General features: G+C 55.1%; 1 protein-coding gene across 1 annotated transcript in view; it reads right to left on the bottom strand.

Annotated features, from left to right (window-relative positions):
- The window catches only part of UMODL1 (uromodulin like 1), a 61,442-nt gene extending 52,578 nt beyond the window's left edge, over nt 1-8,864 (bottom strand). Inside the window, exons 1-2 of the mRNA XM_029214959.1 lie at nt 8,789-8,864; nt 5,078-5,320 (exon numbers count right to left, since the gene is read on the bottom strand). Coding sequence (XP_029070792.1) covers nt 5,078-5,320; nt 8,789-8,864 — 319 coding nt within the window. The remainder of the gene's footprint in view (nt 1-5,077; nt 5,321-8,788) is intronic.
- Nucleotides 8,865-18,762: the final 9,898 nt, after the last annotated feature.

The following is an 18,762-nucleotide window of genomic DNA, read 5'->3' on the forward strand; positions in this document are numbered from 1 at the left end:
TCCAGGCCCGACTGGGTGTCACTCAAACCCATCTGCCTCCTGCCCAGATCCATGTAAAGCTCTGTGCCCTACGTGACATTTAGAAGTGCCACTCTGGGCTCCGCAAACTCCAGGACAGTCAGCGAAGGCGTGACAGCCATGCTCTGGAAACACGCCCTCAGAGCTGGGGAGGGCCAGCCCCTCGGGAGGATGCGTGGGGTCGCCAGGTGGAAAGGAAGAGCCGAGGGGCCAGGGTCCTAAGGGTGGTCCTCTGGGGCTCTCCAGAGTCTCTGCAGGATGCTCCACAGCCAGAAAGAAGGTGGCGGCCCCTCCTGCTGGGAACACATCACCAAGGCAGCTGCACTGGCCAAGGAGGAGAAGAGAAGACAAAGGTGCTGAAATGCACGCAGGGTCCCCGTCAGCTCTCTCCTCGCGGAAGCTGAGCCTGGGCTTGGCGGTCACTGTCAAGAGCGTTCTCCTCTCCACGCTGTCCTCGGCCCCCTCCTCACTTCCTAGTTGCCCCGGTGGCTATTCCGATGTCTGATGTCCTGGAGAAGCGGCCATGCAGGGACAGCTTTGCAGTCCGAGAGAGGCTGTGCTGGGATGGAAATGCCGAGACCCCTGGAGGGCCACCCACCAAGGATCGGGAGCACGTTGCTTTCTCTCCCATTGTGAAAACGAGCCGCCTCGGTTGGCAGTCCCTCTGCCCACGGGACTCTAGCTAGAATGTTCTGGGCCTCTCCTGCCTGGCGGTTAAGAAACATGAGATTAAATGTATCATGGGCTCCTGGGACTGAAAAATGACATTAGGGGGAAAAAAAGGGAAATCCAAGTAAAGTGTGGAGTAGAATTAAGCAGTAATGCACCCACGTTGGTCCTTATTGGGGAAAATGCTCCCTGGTAATGTAAGAGCTAACATTAGGGACCCTGGGAGAGGGGTGAAGGGGGACTCTCTCTACTGTCTTTGCAAATCTTTGTCTGGAAATTGAAAACTATTCTAAACCAAGAGGTTTATCTAAATGAAAGGAAAATAGCCACCAGGAGAAACGGGCTTCCAAAAACAGTGACCTGATCACAACAGAAGCGCTTTCGAGTTAAAGTTCGTCTTAATATGGAGGCTGCTGGGAAACCCCCTCCATCCCTCAGGGCTGGCCGGCTTACGGAGAGCCAGAGAGAACAGTAAATGGTTCCAACTTGGTAGAAAGTCAAAAATCCTCCTCTCCTTCCCTAATTCGACACAAACAATGACCCAGGACTGCCCAGCGCCTGGCAACCCCAGGTGAGTCACGGTTCATGAGATAAGGCGGAGACTTCTGTCTGAGCCACAGCCCAGGACTCTCTAGGGCTGGGGAATCGGATCCGCTCTGGAATAATCAGATAATAATCCTTCCTAGGAATTCTCTTTCCTCAAAGGGGCCTTGGCCATCAGCCTGGGAGAAGGGAAGTTTGGGGTAGGCTCCGGGTCCAGCGGGGTCCTGGGCTTGCCGTGCAGAAGGGCGTGCGGAGGAGACGGGCCGTGCGGGAACTGGGGTGTCGCTGCAGGTGGTGAGTGCCCACTGAGATGCTCATTTCTGCTCTGAGGAATCCATCCTGACTAAATATTCCAACTTTTGTGCAGCAGTGTTTGCACCAGATGACACTCATCGCAGCGTTATTTATAAGAACCAGAAATTGGAAACCACTAGACGCTAAGTGGTAGCAGATTGCTTAGTGCTGACCCATCCGTGTGAAGTGGTGCCTTGTGGGCATTAAATCACGCTGGAGAACACGATTTATGGACTCGGAAGAGGTTCCAGATAAATTGCCAAGGGGTACAAGTGTGCTGCAAAACATCTCCAACAGGGTGACCACCCTTCTGTAAAAGGTCTTCCCTGAATGAAACTAGAAGAAAATGTTAACAGTGGTCATTGTTGCGGGAGGGGGGTTGTTTGGGGGGGCAGGCGGAGGGTAGACTTACGGGCAATTTCCCTTTTCTTTGTTTCCAAATTTTCTACGTTGCTTGTGTATTCGTTTTTGTACTGTAAAAATACACTTAACTAAAATCATATATGGCTTATCATGGCCTTCCCACAACTAAGATCGTATATGACTTACCATGGCCTTCCCACAACTAAGATCATATATGGCTTATATCATGGCCTTCCAAATGTGGGACTTAAAAAAATTGAAAAAGGCATTGAGACTGAAAAAAAAAATCACGTGTTCTCTTCTCACGTAATGCTCTTCCCTTTTTTGGGTTCTTGACTGTTGAGTGGGAAGAGAGAGAAGAAAGGAAAGCTGAGGTTTCACTGCTGCCGGGGATGAGACCGCTGAGCTGAGGTTGCTGAGACATAAGAAACCCCAGCCCCGGGCGGCCCGGAGGCGAGTGCCTTCTGCCTGCCTCTCCGCCCCAGGTGCCCAGGCTGCCACATCCGGGCTGTGGCCCCAGGCTCCTCTGTGCCAATCAACCAGTGGGTCTCAGCGCATCACTTACAGGGACCTCTCACTTCTGGTTCCAGAGAGCCAAGCCGTAGTGAGGCACCTCTGCACCAGCTTTGATCCGAGGAGCCAGGCAGGTGTGGAGAAAGCTGAGCTGCTGGTGCCCGTGGTGTAAATACTTCCCACCAGGCACTTTCTAGCTGCCCACGTGGTGTCCCTGAGCTCGGAGGTGGGGGGAGACCGAGGCTCACTGGGGGCCTCCCAAGCTGCAGGAACAAGTGCTACAGCCCCCCATGCCCTCCCCGGCGGTCACCGGGCAGCCCCGCAGCAGCTGCGGTGTCAAGCGGGGCCCAGGCAGCAAGCCGGGACCTGCCTGAGCAGGTGTCCAGTGGGCCGTGTGCCTGGACGTTCCTCCTCACTGTGCCCCTCCCACGCACGCCACAGCCGCTTCCTCAAACGTCACCAGCTAAATCCAACAGGGGTTCAAGTCACCCGCCTCCCCAGGTCTGAGTCCCCGTCTGCTCCCGTCCCGTAGCGACCAGGAATCTCCCACTGGCTTTTACAGGCCCCTTTTCCTCTCCTCCTTCCTTCTGGGATCCTGCCTGCGTCCTCTCCACGCTGCTTCCAGAGTGACCCTTCCAAGGCACGGGGGGGACTGTGGACCCCACCCCACCCCAATTCAGCCCCCTCTGCCAGGCCTGGGGGCCTTCAGGCTGAGTCCTCCCCTTGGCCCCAGCGCCTCCCACCCCGGCCCCCCGCCGAACACCGGCCGCCCCATGACCTGGGCTTCCCCAGAGCAGATCTGCCCATGGGACTCTAGAATGTTCTGGGCCTCTCCTGCCTGGCGAGCCCCTATTTAAAGGCCCTAACACTTTAAAAGTGGGGCTGAGTCCCACGGGAGGCTGGTTCGCTGGGAAGCAAGATGAGCTTGTGTCCCTGCTTCCCAGAAAGCAGGTGCCTCCCGCCTTCTCTCCTGGGGGGAGGGCAGCAGGCCGCACAGAAAGGTGACCGCTCGGGCTGGGCGGGGCTGGGGGGCTCAGCCTCTCCTGGGGGCCCCTCTGGCCCTCTGAACCTGTGACCTCACCAGCCCCACGACAGACCGACCGCAGGTGGGGAGAGTGTGGCCTCTGCGGGGGAAGGCGGGTGGGCTAGGGTGGCCCCTTCCTTCTACCAGGATCTGATGCTCCAAACCAAGTGCTGTGTGCCCCGGCTGAGGCCTCCCCGACCCGGGACCCCCAGCCCCAGAAGAGCGTGCTCCCAGGGCAGGGGCAGCTCCCGCTGTGCATGGGGCCCTTGGAGGCAGGGACGGCAGACCCAGCACTGCCCCTGCAAGTGTCCCTTCAGGGAACCAGCGGGATACACAACAGGCACCCAGCTGCAGACCTGAGGCCAGCTGGCCCTTCCTGGTTTTTATTGGTGGTGGCGGCATTGGTGGCCATGGTGTAGTTTTAACACTCCCAGAAGAGGTGTGTTCCTGTGACCTGCTCAACCCTGAGCGGTCCGGTCATCTCGGGGCCTGGCCCTCTGAGCTGCATGAGTGCACACGTCAGCCACCCCGTCCTCTGCGGGCTTTGGAGGCTGAGGGAGATGCACTCAGGATAACTGCAGGTCCAGCCCGTCTGCAGGGTCTGAGGGACCCAAGACTCTACATCTGATAGCCCCTAGGGCTGGAGGGCTGCACCCCTGGTGTGCCATGTCCACGCCCTAGCCTGCGGCTGTCCTGCTGCCCGGGACCCCGGGGAAGGACGGGTCACAGGAGCCGCTCCCACACCCTGCGAGCTGGTGCTTTCTGCATTTCGGAGGAGGCAGCCTCATGTCTCAGGGTGCCCTATTGCCACCCTTCCCACTTCCCCTCCACCACGGGGGTGGGTGTAGGCAGGCCTCCTGCCTGTTCAGAAACTCATCTCAGCTCTGAAACTGATTCAAACGATCACTACCACCCCACCCCCCCACGTATTCACACAAGCACACGCCTGCACCCTTGCCCCCGGAAGAGGCCTTCTGGAAAGTTCCCTCCGTGTCGAGAGGCTGAGCCCTGAACGCCACACAGCCCCGTCCGCCCAGCCTCAGACGAGCCTGGGACAGCCTCAGCATGGCTGGTCGCCGCCCCAAGCGTCTTTTGAACCACGCAGAGGGAGTAAGAGACCTTGGGAGCCTCTGGACAGTAAGGGGACCCTTTCCATCTCTTTCACAGATTGGGGCTCAGACTGGGGTCTCACAGCCTTTAGAATGACAAGGCTGGCTGCCATTACAGAAGAGATCGCAACGCTGGTTCTCAAACTCAGCTGCCTGTTAGAATGGCTGGGGGAGCTTTAAGAAATATCCCAGGGCCCCCAAGCTACGCCCCAGACTGAATCCGTCAGAGTGTCTGAAGGGGGACCCAGGCGTCATCGTTATTAAAGCCGCCCTGGGGACTTCGGTGTGCAGCCAGGTCTGAGAGCCACCGCCCAAAACAGAGGCTCCCAGAGTGGGGCTCGGGCCGGTAGCATCACCATCACCTGGGAACTTGTACTTCACCCCTGCCCCCCTGGGCCTGAAATCCGGGGTGAGGCCAGTGACGGGTGCTTAGACTGGCCCTGTGGATGACCCCGATGCACACCTGAGGCTGAGGACCAGTGTTCTAGTCAGTTCAGGGCCAGGGGCGTGAACAGTGACTATCCCGAGACGGGGCAGGACTCACGCAGGACGCAGTAGAGGCCCAGCTGCTCATAGCCTTCGCAGCAGTCGGTCACGTTCCTCCGCTTAGGAACCTCCACCACCAGGTACTGGGTCCGGTAGACGGTCTTGGGGCAGCGCCGCCAGGGGATCCACCAGCCGCAGGGAACGTAGGTCAGGCGGGATGTGTGCACTGCCTCCACGCTCTGGACATGCTGGCTCACACTGTAGTTGCACAGCTGGTAGCTCAGCAGGGAGAGGCCTTTTTCTATGAGGGAGGGAGGAGGATGGAGAAACAAGAGGAGAAAATTCCAGAATCAAACCAATCTGAGGGGTTCCCTGCAAGTCCTCTGCTTCTGCAAGAGCAGGTGAAACAAGACGCCCGCACACGGCGGACCCCTTGGGATCCGCCCACCGGCCCGTATCCGAGAAGGCGATGCAGTAGCATAGACTCAAGGGATGCAGCATGACACCTGCTGGCTGAGCAATCCTCCCCCCCAGAGCAGGAGATGCTACCCCAGCCCGACCCCGGTTCCCCGCACCCAGGGGTCTGACAGTATACATAAGGGGACACAGAGAAACCAAGCTTCTGGGGCCCTTGTCCTGGGCTCTGCTGCGTGCTCTCTGACTCTGCGGGCTGGAGAGCCCTGCGCACACCTCGTATCTCCGCAATAAGGGCTGTCACGTGCGACGTGAATACACAGCGGTTCCCTCAGTGAATACATAGTAAAGGCCCACTAAGTGCTGGGCACGATGGCAGTGACACCATTTTTTTGGAATGAGATGAAAGATAAACACACAAGTCAAATACACGTGAGAAGTTCATAGCTGGTAAAGTTCAGTCCGACGGTTGCTGTGGTCAGCGGGCGTGAGGACACAGTGCCCGAGGTGGGACATCCAGCTGGCCTTTTCAGGCCCTAGGTGTCTCTCACCTGGAGCCTGGTTCCTGGGCACAGATGTCCATGGCCTTTATCAGAATTGTCACTTGGTTCTCGAGACCCCATATCACCTACTACCTTCATCAGCCTCAGACCCCTGTGTCGTGGACCACCTGCCACTGGGTCCTGGGGTGTCCCATCTGCCCGGGGAGCCTCTGTCGCCTCATAGAGCAGGGACCGTGTGAGGGCTGAAATGTGTCCCATCCCAAATTCATAAGTTGAAGTTCTAAACCCCAGTACCACAGAATGTGACTGTACTCGGAAAAAGGGTTTTTGCAGACATAATTAGTTAAGATGAGATGATATTGGTGTAGGGTGGCCCCTGATCCAGTACGACTGGCATCCTTATGAGAGGGAAAATTCGGACACAGAGACAGGAATGCACGCAGGGAGATGCAATAGGAGACGAAGGCATAGATCAGGGTGATGCATCTACAAGCCAGGGGTCACTAAAATCGGCAGGAACCATCAGAAGCTGTGGAGAGGCGTGTCGGGGACAGGTTCTCCCTCCCAGCCTCAGGAGGAACCAACCCTGCCAACACCTTGACCTGGAACCTCTGGCCTCCAGACTGTGAAGAAATAAATCTCTACCACTAAGCCCCCCAGTCTGTGGGGCTTTGCTGAGGCAGCCCCAGGGAACTGACAGGAGGGCCGTGGGGTGCCTCCCACGTCTGCGGCCAGCGTGGGACTTGCTGCGTTCCTGGGCTGTCAGTAAAGGGTGAATGAATGCTTTGAATGTAATTCACGTTTTCAGATACTCAAGCTCTGGGCTCTAAGCTTTAGGAGACTGTACAGCCGCTGGGTAGGGCCTCCATGTTGCAGTGTAAACCCTTCAGTGAGAAGGTGGATTTCTGGGGCAAAACTCAGAGGGGGCAGGAGAAATCATCTCATCCCCACCCCCAGGACAGCACCCCTGAAGAGTTCCACCTTTGGCCTCAGGGTCACCCACAAGCATGCAGAAAGCGAGACTTGGGGGCCGGTGACCCCCAGGAAGAAATGGGGCCAAGCCAGCCCTCACGCCCAGGCTGCTGGGAGAGCCTGCAGCCTTACTCTGGGCAGAATCGGGTGCTGAAGCCCACTGCCCCAGAGCAAGCCCACTCCCAAGCCACGTGGTGGCCTCCCCTGGGGTGGCAGGGCCTCTGGGAGTAGACCCGACCTGTATTCACCAAAGGGTGGGTCCCAGGAAGCTTTGGGAGGGAGTAAGAGGCCCTTGGCTGGGTGGGGTAGGGCAGGAGAAGGCGGCTTCCGAAGCCAGAGCTTAGAGGTGACTGGGATGAGGGGCTGGAGAAGACGCCACAGTGAAACGTGGTCACTAGTTGAGCGATGGCGCCTTGCATGTGTTCACAAGAACATGCACACGTGCGCGCGCGTGTACGCGCACACACTCCTCCTTCCAAGTGAAACTGCACTTGGATCTCCATGTTTTGTTTTTCACATTCTGTGAGAGGCCACCAAGGCGTCCCCAGGCCTGGCTTCTTGGCAGAGCTCGCAGTAGAAACCGCTTAGCAGATCCTGCTGCTCAACAAATCATTTCAGGAGCACAGGAGGCAGGGGCCCTGGGTTCTAATCCCAGACGTAGAAAATCTTAATGCTCTGGTGGGTTCTGGGGTCAGAACTGCAGTCACACCAGCTTCACTAATACCAGCCGTGTGATTCTAAGCACGTTTCATGCCTTCTCGGTGCCCCAGCCTTGTCATTTGTAGAATCATAGCTGTGCCTGAGGTTGTAGGAGAATTAAATGAAATCATGCCTGTACCGGAGCATGTGGTACCTGAGAGCAAACAGACGTGCAGCCCTGACGGACCACCTAGCACTCTTGCCGGCGTCCTCCCGCACATGATATGCCTCCTAAGGCCTCCTCTGGCTTCCAGACATTCCCATTCGTTCTGCCACTGAGCTGTATGGTTTGCATAGTAGTCATTCCAAAGGAAATATCAAGTTGGTTTTTTTTTAATCACAATTCATTAGAAAAAAAAAAATCACAGAATCCTGCCCATGGGTGAAAAATGTTTAAATTAGTACAAAACTGAAGTCGATGGTAGAAACAGAATGGCTCTGTTTGAATTCCCAACGGAATAAGATGGATTTCTATAGGAAAATGATGTGAAAGGTTTGCAATCTCAATTCTCTGAAATCTGGGGCTTCAGAAATCCAACGTGTTTTTAGCAGCTGACACGTGTCTCTCAAGGGCCTTGGACATGTGCTTGGTCCCTCACGTCCCCGTGGGCCACTTGCATCCCCACTTGCTGAGGAAACGGGGCTGGCAGAGCCCAAGGTGAGCGGGAAGCCCCACTTCATGATCCCTGCTCTCTGGCGGGCAAAGGAGGTCTGAGCCAGGGTCAAAGGCAGGGGTAGCCCTGGTGGAAACCTTGCCCTCGGCCGGCTTTGTGGCCCTGGCCACTCTGGGTCTCCCTCTCCTTATCTGTAAGTTGAAGACTAACGGGCTGTGGTTCCAGAGGGTTCGATTCTGACTCTCCAGGAATGTGTTACTCTCGGCGTGGCCAGCGGGCCTGTAACATCTGTACCCCAGGCAGAAATGCAGAGTTCCGGACCCCTCCCAGACCCACTGACTCAGAATCCACACTTGAATCCCACCAAGCCCCAGGTGATTCGGAAGCATTCCCACCACCTCTTGTGTGGTTATGAAAAAGTATGGCCAAGAAGAGGCCGACCCTGCCTCTCAAAGCAGGTGCATCTTTGCCTGCCCAGCTCTCGGCAGGGCTGCCGTCTTCAAGGGGCCCACTCCCAGGGAGCCCATCACCCCTCCGCCATCCCCGCACAGAGCCCGGACACCTCACCTGTGAAGCCACTGGCCTGGCTCGGGCCCACGGCGGTGACCAGAGCCAGCAGCGCCAGCACAAGGGTCCTGAGCATGGTCGGGCAGTGGCAGTGGCTCTGGCCTCTCCCGAGCGGCAGCACAAAGGGGCCTGGGCCACCTGGACCCAGAGAAAGGGCCCTTCCCTTCCCTGCGCCGCCGACAGTGGCAGTGGCTTCAGAGGATGTGCTCGCCGGGAGCGTTCCCTTATGCCTGCTCGTAAACACCCACCACTGCCGCAGCAGTGTCCCTCGGGGCACCTGCATGTCACAGCCCATTCTCCCTCCAGGCAGATGGCATCTTTCAGGAAAGGTGAGTACCCAACTGCCAGGCTGCATCTCTGGGTCCCATCTCGTTGTTACGCAGAAAACACATTTCAGACCCGAATCTGACTCCCTCCATCAAGTCCAAAGTATTCTCTTACCTTATCGTCCCAAACTGGCGGCAGAAAACGCCAGCAAATCAAAGTGGTGCATCAGATTCAGAAAAGCATCCTTCACACAATTGGACAAAACAGATCAAAAGCCGTGAAAACGCTCCTATGACCCAGTGATCCCTTCCCGAGGCTTGGTCTGAGGGCCATGAAGCTGCAGTCTCAGATGTTTATTACTTGCTAGAATTTAAACCGGCAAAGCCTGGAAGTGAGCCTTTGGGGGGGGAGGGGAGAGTAAGTTGTTATAGAGCATCTGGATGTAGCATCACCCAGATGTGCTCCCCATGAAGACGTTTAGCGGCTTGGAAACGGCACCTCATCATGTGAAATCAGAACAGCACCTCATACGGTTCTGTCCCCAGAAGACAACAACTCCGTGATTCTGTAAAATTGGGCCCAACCCAGAAAGGACCAGAGGACTACAACACAGTGAGGGATGACAGAATGACAGCTGATTTATGTTTTATTTCCATAACCATCGTGTGTTGTGTGAACTGGATTTTTAAATTTCGTATCAAATACTTCCTAGTTGGGCTTCCCTGGTGGCGCAGTGGTTGAGAGTCCGCCTGCCGATGCAGGGGACGCGGGTTCGTGCCCCGGTCCGGGAGGATCCCACATGCCGCGGAGCGGCTGGGCCCGTGAGCCATGGCCGCTGAGCCTGCGCGTCCGGAGCCTGTGCTCCGCAACGGGAGAGGCCACAACAGTGAGAGGCCCGCGTACCACAAAAAACAAAACAAAACAAAACAAAAAAAAAAACTTCCTAGTTGATGACACGTCCTTATTCCTCCGTTGGGCTGCCTTTCATTGTTTGGTACAATTTTTAACATTAGACTAGGCACAATTATTAACATTAGATGAAGGTCTCATTAGTTCTACTGAGAAAACTTTCAAGTGGGGTAACAAAGATCCATCTTGGCTACATGTTTCAGAAGGATAATTCCCTTGTGTTCAAAATACAAAACAGTTCTGCCAGAACGGCCCTTCTAGCCTAACTCCCAAAGGACATCAGTACGTCTTTTATTCTCGGGAGATTAATTTCTGAGATGATTAACTGCTGCATTTGCCTGGTTAATGACTAGATCACAGATGCCAGGACAAGAAGACAAAAAAAGGAGCTGGAAATAATCACGCAGCTAAGGGGCTTAATGCAAGTCTCCTGGGAGACAGTACCCTTTATAGAAAACCAGTACTACAGGATTGACTCATAAACTCTGCTGCTGTAAAGGAGGTTAAAAAAAAAAGTGTCAATAAGAAAAGAAAACATGTTAAAGCTATAATATAATATTCAAAAAAATAAAATGTAACTAGCTCTAACAGAATAAATCAGAAAAGTATTATAATTAAGGGAAATATGAACATTTAAAATGTGAGATGAATCTGTATTACAGTATGCTGTCATCTCTTAGAGCTTTTGCTACTATAGCATATGAGCACTTCTATAAAATATGAAGGTGGAATCAAAGATAATGTTATATTTTAAAGCTCAAAATTGGCCCTGTGCATGCACCATTTTTTCTCATCTTCAGAAACACCCTGCGAAGTAGGTCTCTTATCCCCTTTGTACAGATAAAGAAACAGAGGGTCTGAGGGGCCACACAGCCAATGAGTGGGGTTCAGCCCCGAAGCGCACATCCTTCACAGTCCACTCCACTCCCTGTCAGGCCACAGCTCCAAGAGAGGGGAGCAAAGTCAAGACGTTTTACCAGCTGGGCGCTTCCTGCTGTTTGGAAAGTGTCCATAAAATGTTGTCACATCATGCTTTCTCTTTATATCGAAACTCATATGAATTAAAAAAATAAACTCTCAAAATTGGCAGCCTATTCCTAGCTCTGTCCTCTCTCACCCTTCCGTTCATATCCTACGGGCATAGAAACGGTAAGCGTGCAGGTTGTTTCTAGTTCATCCACAGAGAGGTGTTTCCCTCCAGCGTATTTTTTCTGCATGACGGCCACAGGGATTTTCCACATTTGACTTTTCCATGCAAATGCTTTGAGGAGAAATAACCGTCCACTCTAACCAGCGGGGAGAAGGATGTCCCTTCAGGACGTCATGTCTGGGTGTGTCTGGTCACGGGTCCATCCAGCAAAGAGCCCCCAGGTCCCTCTTTTGGGGCAGAAAATCCAGCATCTTGCCTACACCGTGTCCAAGAACTGGGGAACTGGGGGAAGCCAGCAGTGTGCCGGGCTAAACCTAAAGATACACACACACTCATTGACACTCACAAACTCACACTGATGTGTGCGGACACATTCACACTCACACTTATAGGTATACACACACTCACACATGGCTGCGGTCATATGTGCACACTCACACACTCACTCACCTATGCACAATCGCGCACACACACGTGAATGTATCTGTGAACTCACACGTGTGTGTAGACAGACTCACAACACTTGCAGGCTTGCACAATCAGATGCTCACATGTGCATGTGTACGTACAGACACACACCTCTGCACGCTCACACACACGCACAAACACGCAGGATGAGGTTGAGCTCCCCGACCCTGGAACCGGTGTCTCCGCGGACCCGACCTATGCTCCCTGCCGTTGGTGACAGAGTCTGGGCCAATCTCTGCCCACTTCCTCCTCTGGAAGAGGACGAGATTGAACTAGGTGACCTCCAAAGGGCCTTTCTCATCTCTGGTTCTGAGTTCTGTGGTCCTATGAACAGTGGTTCAACAGACTCCACTACAAAATCACATCTGTCGTTACCCTGCAGGCCAAGATGCACACGTGCGCAGCGCCATCCTGGGATGTGGCATTGTGTCCCAAGGGACAGACGTGCAGGGCCATTGAGGGGTTCCAGATATTGTCTGGCCAGGGACGGCGTGGGCAGCCTTGCTCACAGCCTGCTGCCTGGAATCCTGTTCCCTGCGCAGCCCTGGCGACCACCATCCAAGAGGGGCGGGCGGGAGGGGCCGTGCGGGGCCTGCCTTACCTGGCCCGGGGTGGGGGGCAGGGGAGGATGCACAGAAGAGGCTTGGGTGGCAGAGGTGTGGGGATGGAGGTGAGAACTGCCGTGGGGCACAGGGGAACTGGGGGGCTCTGGACGGGGACAGCGTGGAGCCTGGAGACTGCTCTGATGGTTGCCAGTTGGTGAGGCCATGCTGGAGGTGGGGAGGCGCCCCCGTCTCTAAGGGGTTATTTCCAGGGACACTAGCCATGATGGATGGCCATGATGAAGTTGTAAAAATGTTGTATTTGGAAGACACCCTAGGCAATCGGGCCCAGCTTCTGACCCAGTCCAGGCTGCCCTCTGTCACACTGATTACCTAAAGCAATGTTTCCCGGGGCGCGGTGAGGACCACCCACATCCGAATCCTGCGGACAGGCTTAATGGAAGTGCAGGCGCCTGCTAGCCTCGCCCCAAACTTCTCAGGCTGTTCGGGGTGGGTCCCCAGGGGCTCAGGTCCCTCAGGGCCACACAAAAGCTTGAGCACGTTCTGCTCCCGCCGGCTACCTCTAAATGGACATCCAGCTTTAACTGCAGTACCTGGAGGCAGGTGTGCTACACCTTCTGCTTTGGGCAAAGCCATCACTGAGGCGGAGGGAAGGAGTAAACAAGTGGCAGGTGGGGTGACGTCCCCGGTGGCTGCCTCACTGCCCCTCCTCAGAGGGGTCAATTCCGGTGGCTTTCACCCCTGCCTGCCCTAGGGATGGAGTAACCCACCGTCCTGGTTTGCCGAGGTTGAGGTACTTCTCAGGATGTGGGACTTTCACTGCAAACTCCAGGAAAGTCCCATGAAAACCACGATAAGTTTGTCACCTACTGGGACTCTCATTAAGAAATACCAGTCCCCACCCTAGCTGAGGAAAGAGCTTAGGACTTCTGGGGGAGGGGCAGGACCCTCTTTCTTCAAGGCACCTGGTGTGGGGTGGGGGGCGTTCAAGGGGCAGCAAGGTGGACAACCTCTTGTCCGGTCCAGATCCAGCATGGTTTGCTGGAAACGGAAGTGAGATGCCCTTGGACAAGGTGACCGCATGTAACGGGCTGAATGGTATGTCAAAAGATATGTCCAAGTCCTAAACCCCGGTCCCTGGGAATCTGAATTTATTTGGAAATAGAGTCTTTGCAGATGTAACCAAGACAGAGACTGGAGTGATGAGTCCACCAGCCGAGGGACGCCAAGCGCTGGCGGCTACACCAGAAACTGGAAGAGACGAGGAAGGAGTCTCCGTCTGAGCCTTCAGAAGGAACCATGCCGCTGACACCTTGGTTTCAGACCACTGGCCTCCAGGACTGTGAGAAAATAATGTTCAGTTGCTGTAGGGCGCCCCAGTCCCCCCAGGACACTCACACACCAGCGGCGTAGCCTCACCCACCTTTCCTGTGAACCCCCAGCTGGCACTCTTCCCTCCGCCCCCTGCCCTCTGCCCACGTCCCCTCTTATTCACCCCCACGAGCCCCACCCCTCTTCCAGCAGAGTTTATTTGGGGTGAACAATGAGAGACATTTGATACACGTGGGGTCTGTGAGCGACAGGTACATTCATTCTTTCAGGAAGTGTAGGCATCAACCTAAAATAACACAGCCGGGTTCTGTGCCTCCCAGGCATGCGGGCTTTCTGCAGCTTCCGGAAATGTCTCCAGAGGTGACTGTTAAGTCTCACCCCTGGGCATTTCCTGCTGACAGCCCAGCCCGCTGTCGCGCTCTGCCAGCCGTGACCAAACGGGTCTATAACGCCTTCATCCCACTAGGAAAGCACCTTTTCCATCCTCTGGTGCAAGGGAGCTGTGCGCGGGCTTGGGGGGTATTGTCTCAGCCACATCTGGTGATTCCCCTGCAGGGACTAGCGGCCCACACTTTGTTGTCCACACTCGGCACTGGCCCTGCCTGGTTTCTTTGCAAACCTTCCCTCACTTTCGCTTGGAAATTCTCTCACATTGCCTGTTTCTCGTACCGCCTACAGTGAGTGGTTTTCAGAGAGTGCTGTTTTCGTCCTGAGGCCTTTATCCTGCTGGATGGTCCTAGGATTTAGCACCGGGGCCTTAGCAGAGCTGCGTCAGAACACCCAGCACCCAGCATCAGGGCATTCAGGGCCCCAGCCCAGACCTAGCCCTCTCTGCCTCTCTGCCCATCATGGCCTCAGCCAGTAGTACACGACAGCATTTCTCTTTGTGCTTCACAAGGAAAAGGGAGATTCGTCCTGAAAAAACTGGCGTGCATGTTGTGGACTAAATGTTTGTCTCCTCAAAATTCACAGGTTGAAGCCCACTGTGGCTCTATCTGAAGGAAGGAAGTATATAATTAAGGTTAAATGAGGTCGAAAGGGTGGGGCCCTGATCTGATAGGGTTAGCACCGTTATCAGAGAAGACCCCAGAGCCCTCTTCCTCTCTCTCTTTCTGCCACGTGAGGACACAGCGAGAAGGGAGCAGTCTCCAAGCTAAGAAGAGCCCTCACCAAACACCTACCCTGCTGGACCCTGATGGTGGACTGCCGGCCTCCAGGACTGTGAGAAAGTAAATGTCTGTTGTTTAAGTCATGCAGTCTGTGGTCCTAGCTGACTAAGTGCATCGAGAAGCTAGCAACAGTGTTGTTGATGGTAGCCACCCAGCACTATGGGTCTTGCTGGTTTTCTGAGATGAGGTCAGAGATGAGCTCAGAGCCTCTTGGGGGAAGAGAAAGCCCCCAAGATCACAGTCTGGGGGGCCTCACGAGGCACCCTGGGTGGGATTTTGCCTGCAGACAAGTGGAAACAAGAGGACACGAGAAGGGGTTGCCTGGCATCCGAGGGAGCAAGATGGGTCCACATCACAACCAAGAGCCAGCCGTTTCCAAGGTGACACAGGAAGCTGCTGGGGACAAGTGCGGGGCCAGAGCCCAGGAGAAAGCGCCGTTGCAGGTCTTGCTCCCGTGGGCACGTCCAGCCCTGACGGTTTGATTCTGAAACAGCTCCAAGGAGGGGTAGGAAACAGGAAGTGAGAAAGGAGGAGGGGAGGCTTTGATACTGAGAGTTCACGTTTGAGAAGAATCAAACATACAAGAAAGGAGAGGAAGAGAGAGAGAGCTTGCCTGCACAAATCAGGCTCCTCTGGGATGTCCGTCCTTTTCATCCGCAAGCTGTTTACAATCAGCTCTCTGCCTGTCCGTCCATTCATTCCACACACGTCCCTGTGGTGCCTTCCAGGGCCACCTGGGGACTCAGCAGTGGACAGGGCTGACCCGGACCCAGAAAGCCCTCAAGTCTGCTGTGGGTTAAATCGCGTCCCCAAAAAAGATATGTTCAAGCCCTACCCCCAGTACGTGGGAAAAGAGGTCTTTGCAGTTGTAATTTAGTTATGATGAGGTTATCCTGGCTTAGGGTGGACCCTAAATCCACTCTGCTCGCTGTCTTCTGAGGAGGGAAATTTGGATACAGACTCACAGAGGCCGTGTGATGACGGAGACCGGGGTTGGGGGCAGCTGCAGGTCAAGGGACACTGGGGACCGCCGGCCACCGCAGAAGGGGACACAGCCCTGCCGACTTCTCGATTCTGGACTTCTGGCTCCTGGGCTGTGAGAGAACAAATTTCTGTTGCTTTAAGCCCCCCAGTTTGTGGTGCTTTGTTACGGTGGCCCTAGATATCACACAAAATACAATGGAGAAGCCTGACATTAAATATAATTTCACAACTAATTATGTCCTGACAACGGGGCCCGTGGAGGAAGCTGAGACCGGGAGGTCGAGGCACTGCCTGCAGAGGCTCTGGGGCCGGGAGCTAGTTTCCTCCAAGGAACTGGTGGAGGGGAGGGCCCCGGGGCTCAGAGAGGCCAGATGCGGCCCCAGCCGGTCACATCATGCCATCTTTCAGGCCACAGCCCAGGACAGCGTGGCTTCCGAGGGTTGTGCCTCTCTTGAAGTGGGTATTGAGGCAGAGTGCCAGGGAAAGCATCCCGGTGTCACCTCCACCTGGGAGCAAGGTGCTGACCTCCACGGAGTATGTGACAGGGCCTCCGTGTCACTCAGGGCCAAGTCACAGGAGGTCGACGTCAGTTTCAGCAGGAGGTATGTGGGTCAGATAATGAGGGCTGTTAAGCCCTGGAATGCCGAATCTAGAGCACTGTGACAAGGAAACGCTCGCGCTGGTGAACCTGCAGAGGCAGCTGGGGCTCCAGCACCACACCCCGTGCACCCCACCAGGGTCACACCCAGGAGCACCACCTGCACGCCTCCAGCCTCTGCGTCCGAGATTACAGCTGCAGGGCAAGACTCCCTTCACGAGGGCGTGGCTTCAGCTGGGGGTGAGCAGGCACTCAGCTCTGAGGAGCATGATACAGAGCGAGAGGGACCCCCCGGCCGCCAGGGAGGAAGAGCTTGCCCTGGGGCTTTCGGGCCCCACGGGTCTGGCTCCATCTCTCCGTCACCACTACTTTCTGAGCAGCCTTGGAAGGCACAGAGACAATGCACCTCCTCACGGGTGGCCCTATGAGCTAGAGACCCTAGTATGTGACCAATGTTTCATCAAGGCTCTTGTCCCTGCTAGCCCCTCGTGAGGGTGGAGAACAGGGGTGACCTTGAGATGACCTTGGGCAGGAAAGGGCAGTGCAATGTCAGCTGTAGTCACGTCCATGCGTGAGACCTACTGGACACATACACTCCTTGCCACTGGTGGTCTGGGGACAGACAGGCAGGCAGTGAAGGCCTGGCCTGGAGGTGGACCCGATGGGAGCTGGCTGTGCTGGGGAAGCTGCCCCCACTAGTGGTGTAGGTGTGGGTACTCAGCCTGGCGATGTCAGTAGCCGGTCAGGGTTAGGGCAAGCAGGTGACACTGTGGCAGCCAGGACAGCATGGATCATGGGCACACGGGTGCCACAGACAGGGAGCCAGGGCAGGGGTCAGCTGGCCGGCCTCGGGAAGGTCCACCAGTGGTGGCAGGGCTGGCCCTGGGCCACAAACTCCTGATCCCCAAAGGACAATGCCCAGGGCCACCTTGGGATGGGGAGGGACCCTGAAGAGACCACAGGACCAAGGCACAAACAGAGGCTGAGCCAGCAGGAACTGGGTCCAGGGTCCAAGCCAGCCTGGGGCTGGAGGTCAAGGTCAGGCATCACAACTGGGGCCCGGCCTGGGGCTCGGGAAGGACACCAGGGCCATCAGGTCAGGGTTGGACCAACAAGGAAACAAATATTGGTCCAATCAACACCAGCTGAAATACTAATTCCTCCTTGTAACCTCCTGCCCTCCCCCCTCCCATCTCTCTTCCTTCTGAAGTTTTTGGCTCCTTTGTCCCTTATATCCATATGAATAAAGGTCTCCTCTCCTGATGGACGGGGGGCAAACCAACGGGAGGGATCATGGCTAAGACCACCTCCTCCTGGTACCCAGCCCAGTGCCTGGCATGCAGTAGGTGCTCAATAAGTTCTTATTAAGTGAATGGCCTTGGGTTAGCCCACATGCACATTAGCGGATCACCAAGACAAGCACACGGAACAGAGGTCCCCATGGCCAGCTTCCCCCACCCTCTGCCTTGAGGGCACCTTATTTTCGGGTCAACAGACTCTAACAGAACCACAGCCTTGCCCCCCAGCGTAATCCAGACCACCCTGGTGTTCAGACCTTCAGGAAAATGCTGCATTCTGGAGATTGGGCTCGGCTGGTTGGGTCCCCTTTCCACGGAGATTACAAATGGGGAACGATCATTTGTGGCAGCTTTCTTCACTCATTTCCTGGAGAAGGAGCCCAAGAGTGAGAGGAGGACCCTCCCAGATGAGAAACTGATACCCAATCGTGCGTGTGGTCTTAGAAATATATCTAAATTTAATATTATTACGTGTTTAAAATTCTCATGGGGGGAAGCTCCCTTTAAATCAGACCACTTCACAAATCACTGACCAAGAAAAGACTCTGAGTATCGCACCATAGGACAAAGAAGACCCTCTGGAAAATCTTGGCCGGTATTTGAACCTGGAAGAGACGCACAGCATAACGCCGAAATCTCTGCTGGACGCTCAGCCCTGAGGCTGGATGATGCCTTCCTAAGGGCTGGACAGCCAGGCCAGCACAATCACCCTGAGGGTTTGGTAATGGGTTCTTAAACTGGAACCCATTACAAAACTGGAACTGGAATGGAAGTTCTGGAACTTCCTTCCAGATTAGTAACTTCTTTTCTATTTTCCGAAAGTTAGGAGGTTTTCTTCTTGTTGTTCTTAAGAGATACACTGGAAGTGATGTTAAGAAAAACATACCCTTTCTGAAAACCTCAAAGTATGTGAAGAAAGTCCACCAGTGTCCCAGTGCTTTGCTGAGGCTTTTCTGGGGGAGGGAGAGCCTGGAATTCCGAGCCCAGCATTTGCAGAGTAAATGAATGAGTGTTTGCCCCACAGCGTTTGGTGGTTTGGGCCTTGTATAAATAAGAGACAGACAGATGAGAAAGCCCAAACGGAAAGACCGGCCTGGAATGTCTTGCTGACTGGTGGGGCCGTGGAGAGCAGTTTTCCATCCCAGAAGGAAACAGACAACGCAGCGTTTCCAGCACGACACCCGGGGAATCTGCTGAACAAATTAGGGAGAAATGATACGTGCAATGTCTTGGGGA

Source organism: Monodon monoceros, unplaced genomic scaffold (assembly GCF_005190385.1).
Source record: "Monodon monoceros isolate NGI ecotype Baffin Bay Population unplaced genomic scaffold, NGI_Narwhal_1 Super_Scaffold_11, whole genome shotgun sequence".
In the NCBI taxonomy this organism is placed as follows: domain Eukaryota; kingdom Metazoa; phylum Chordata; class Mammalia; order Artiodactyla; family Monodontidae; genus Monodon; species Monodon monoceros.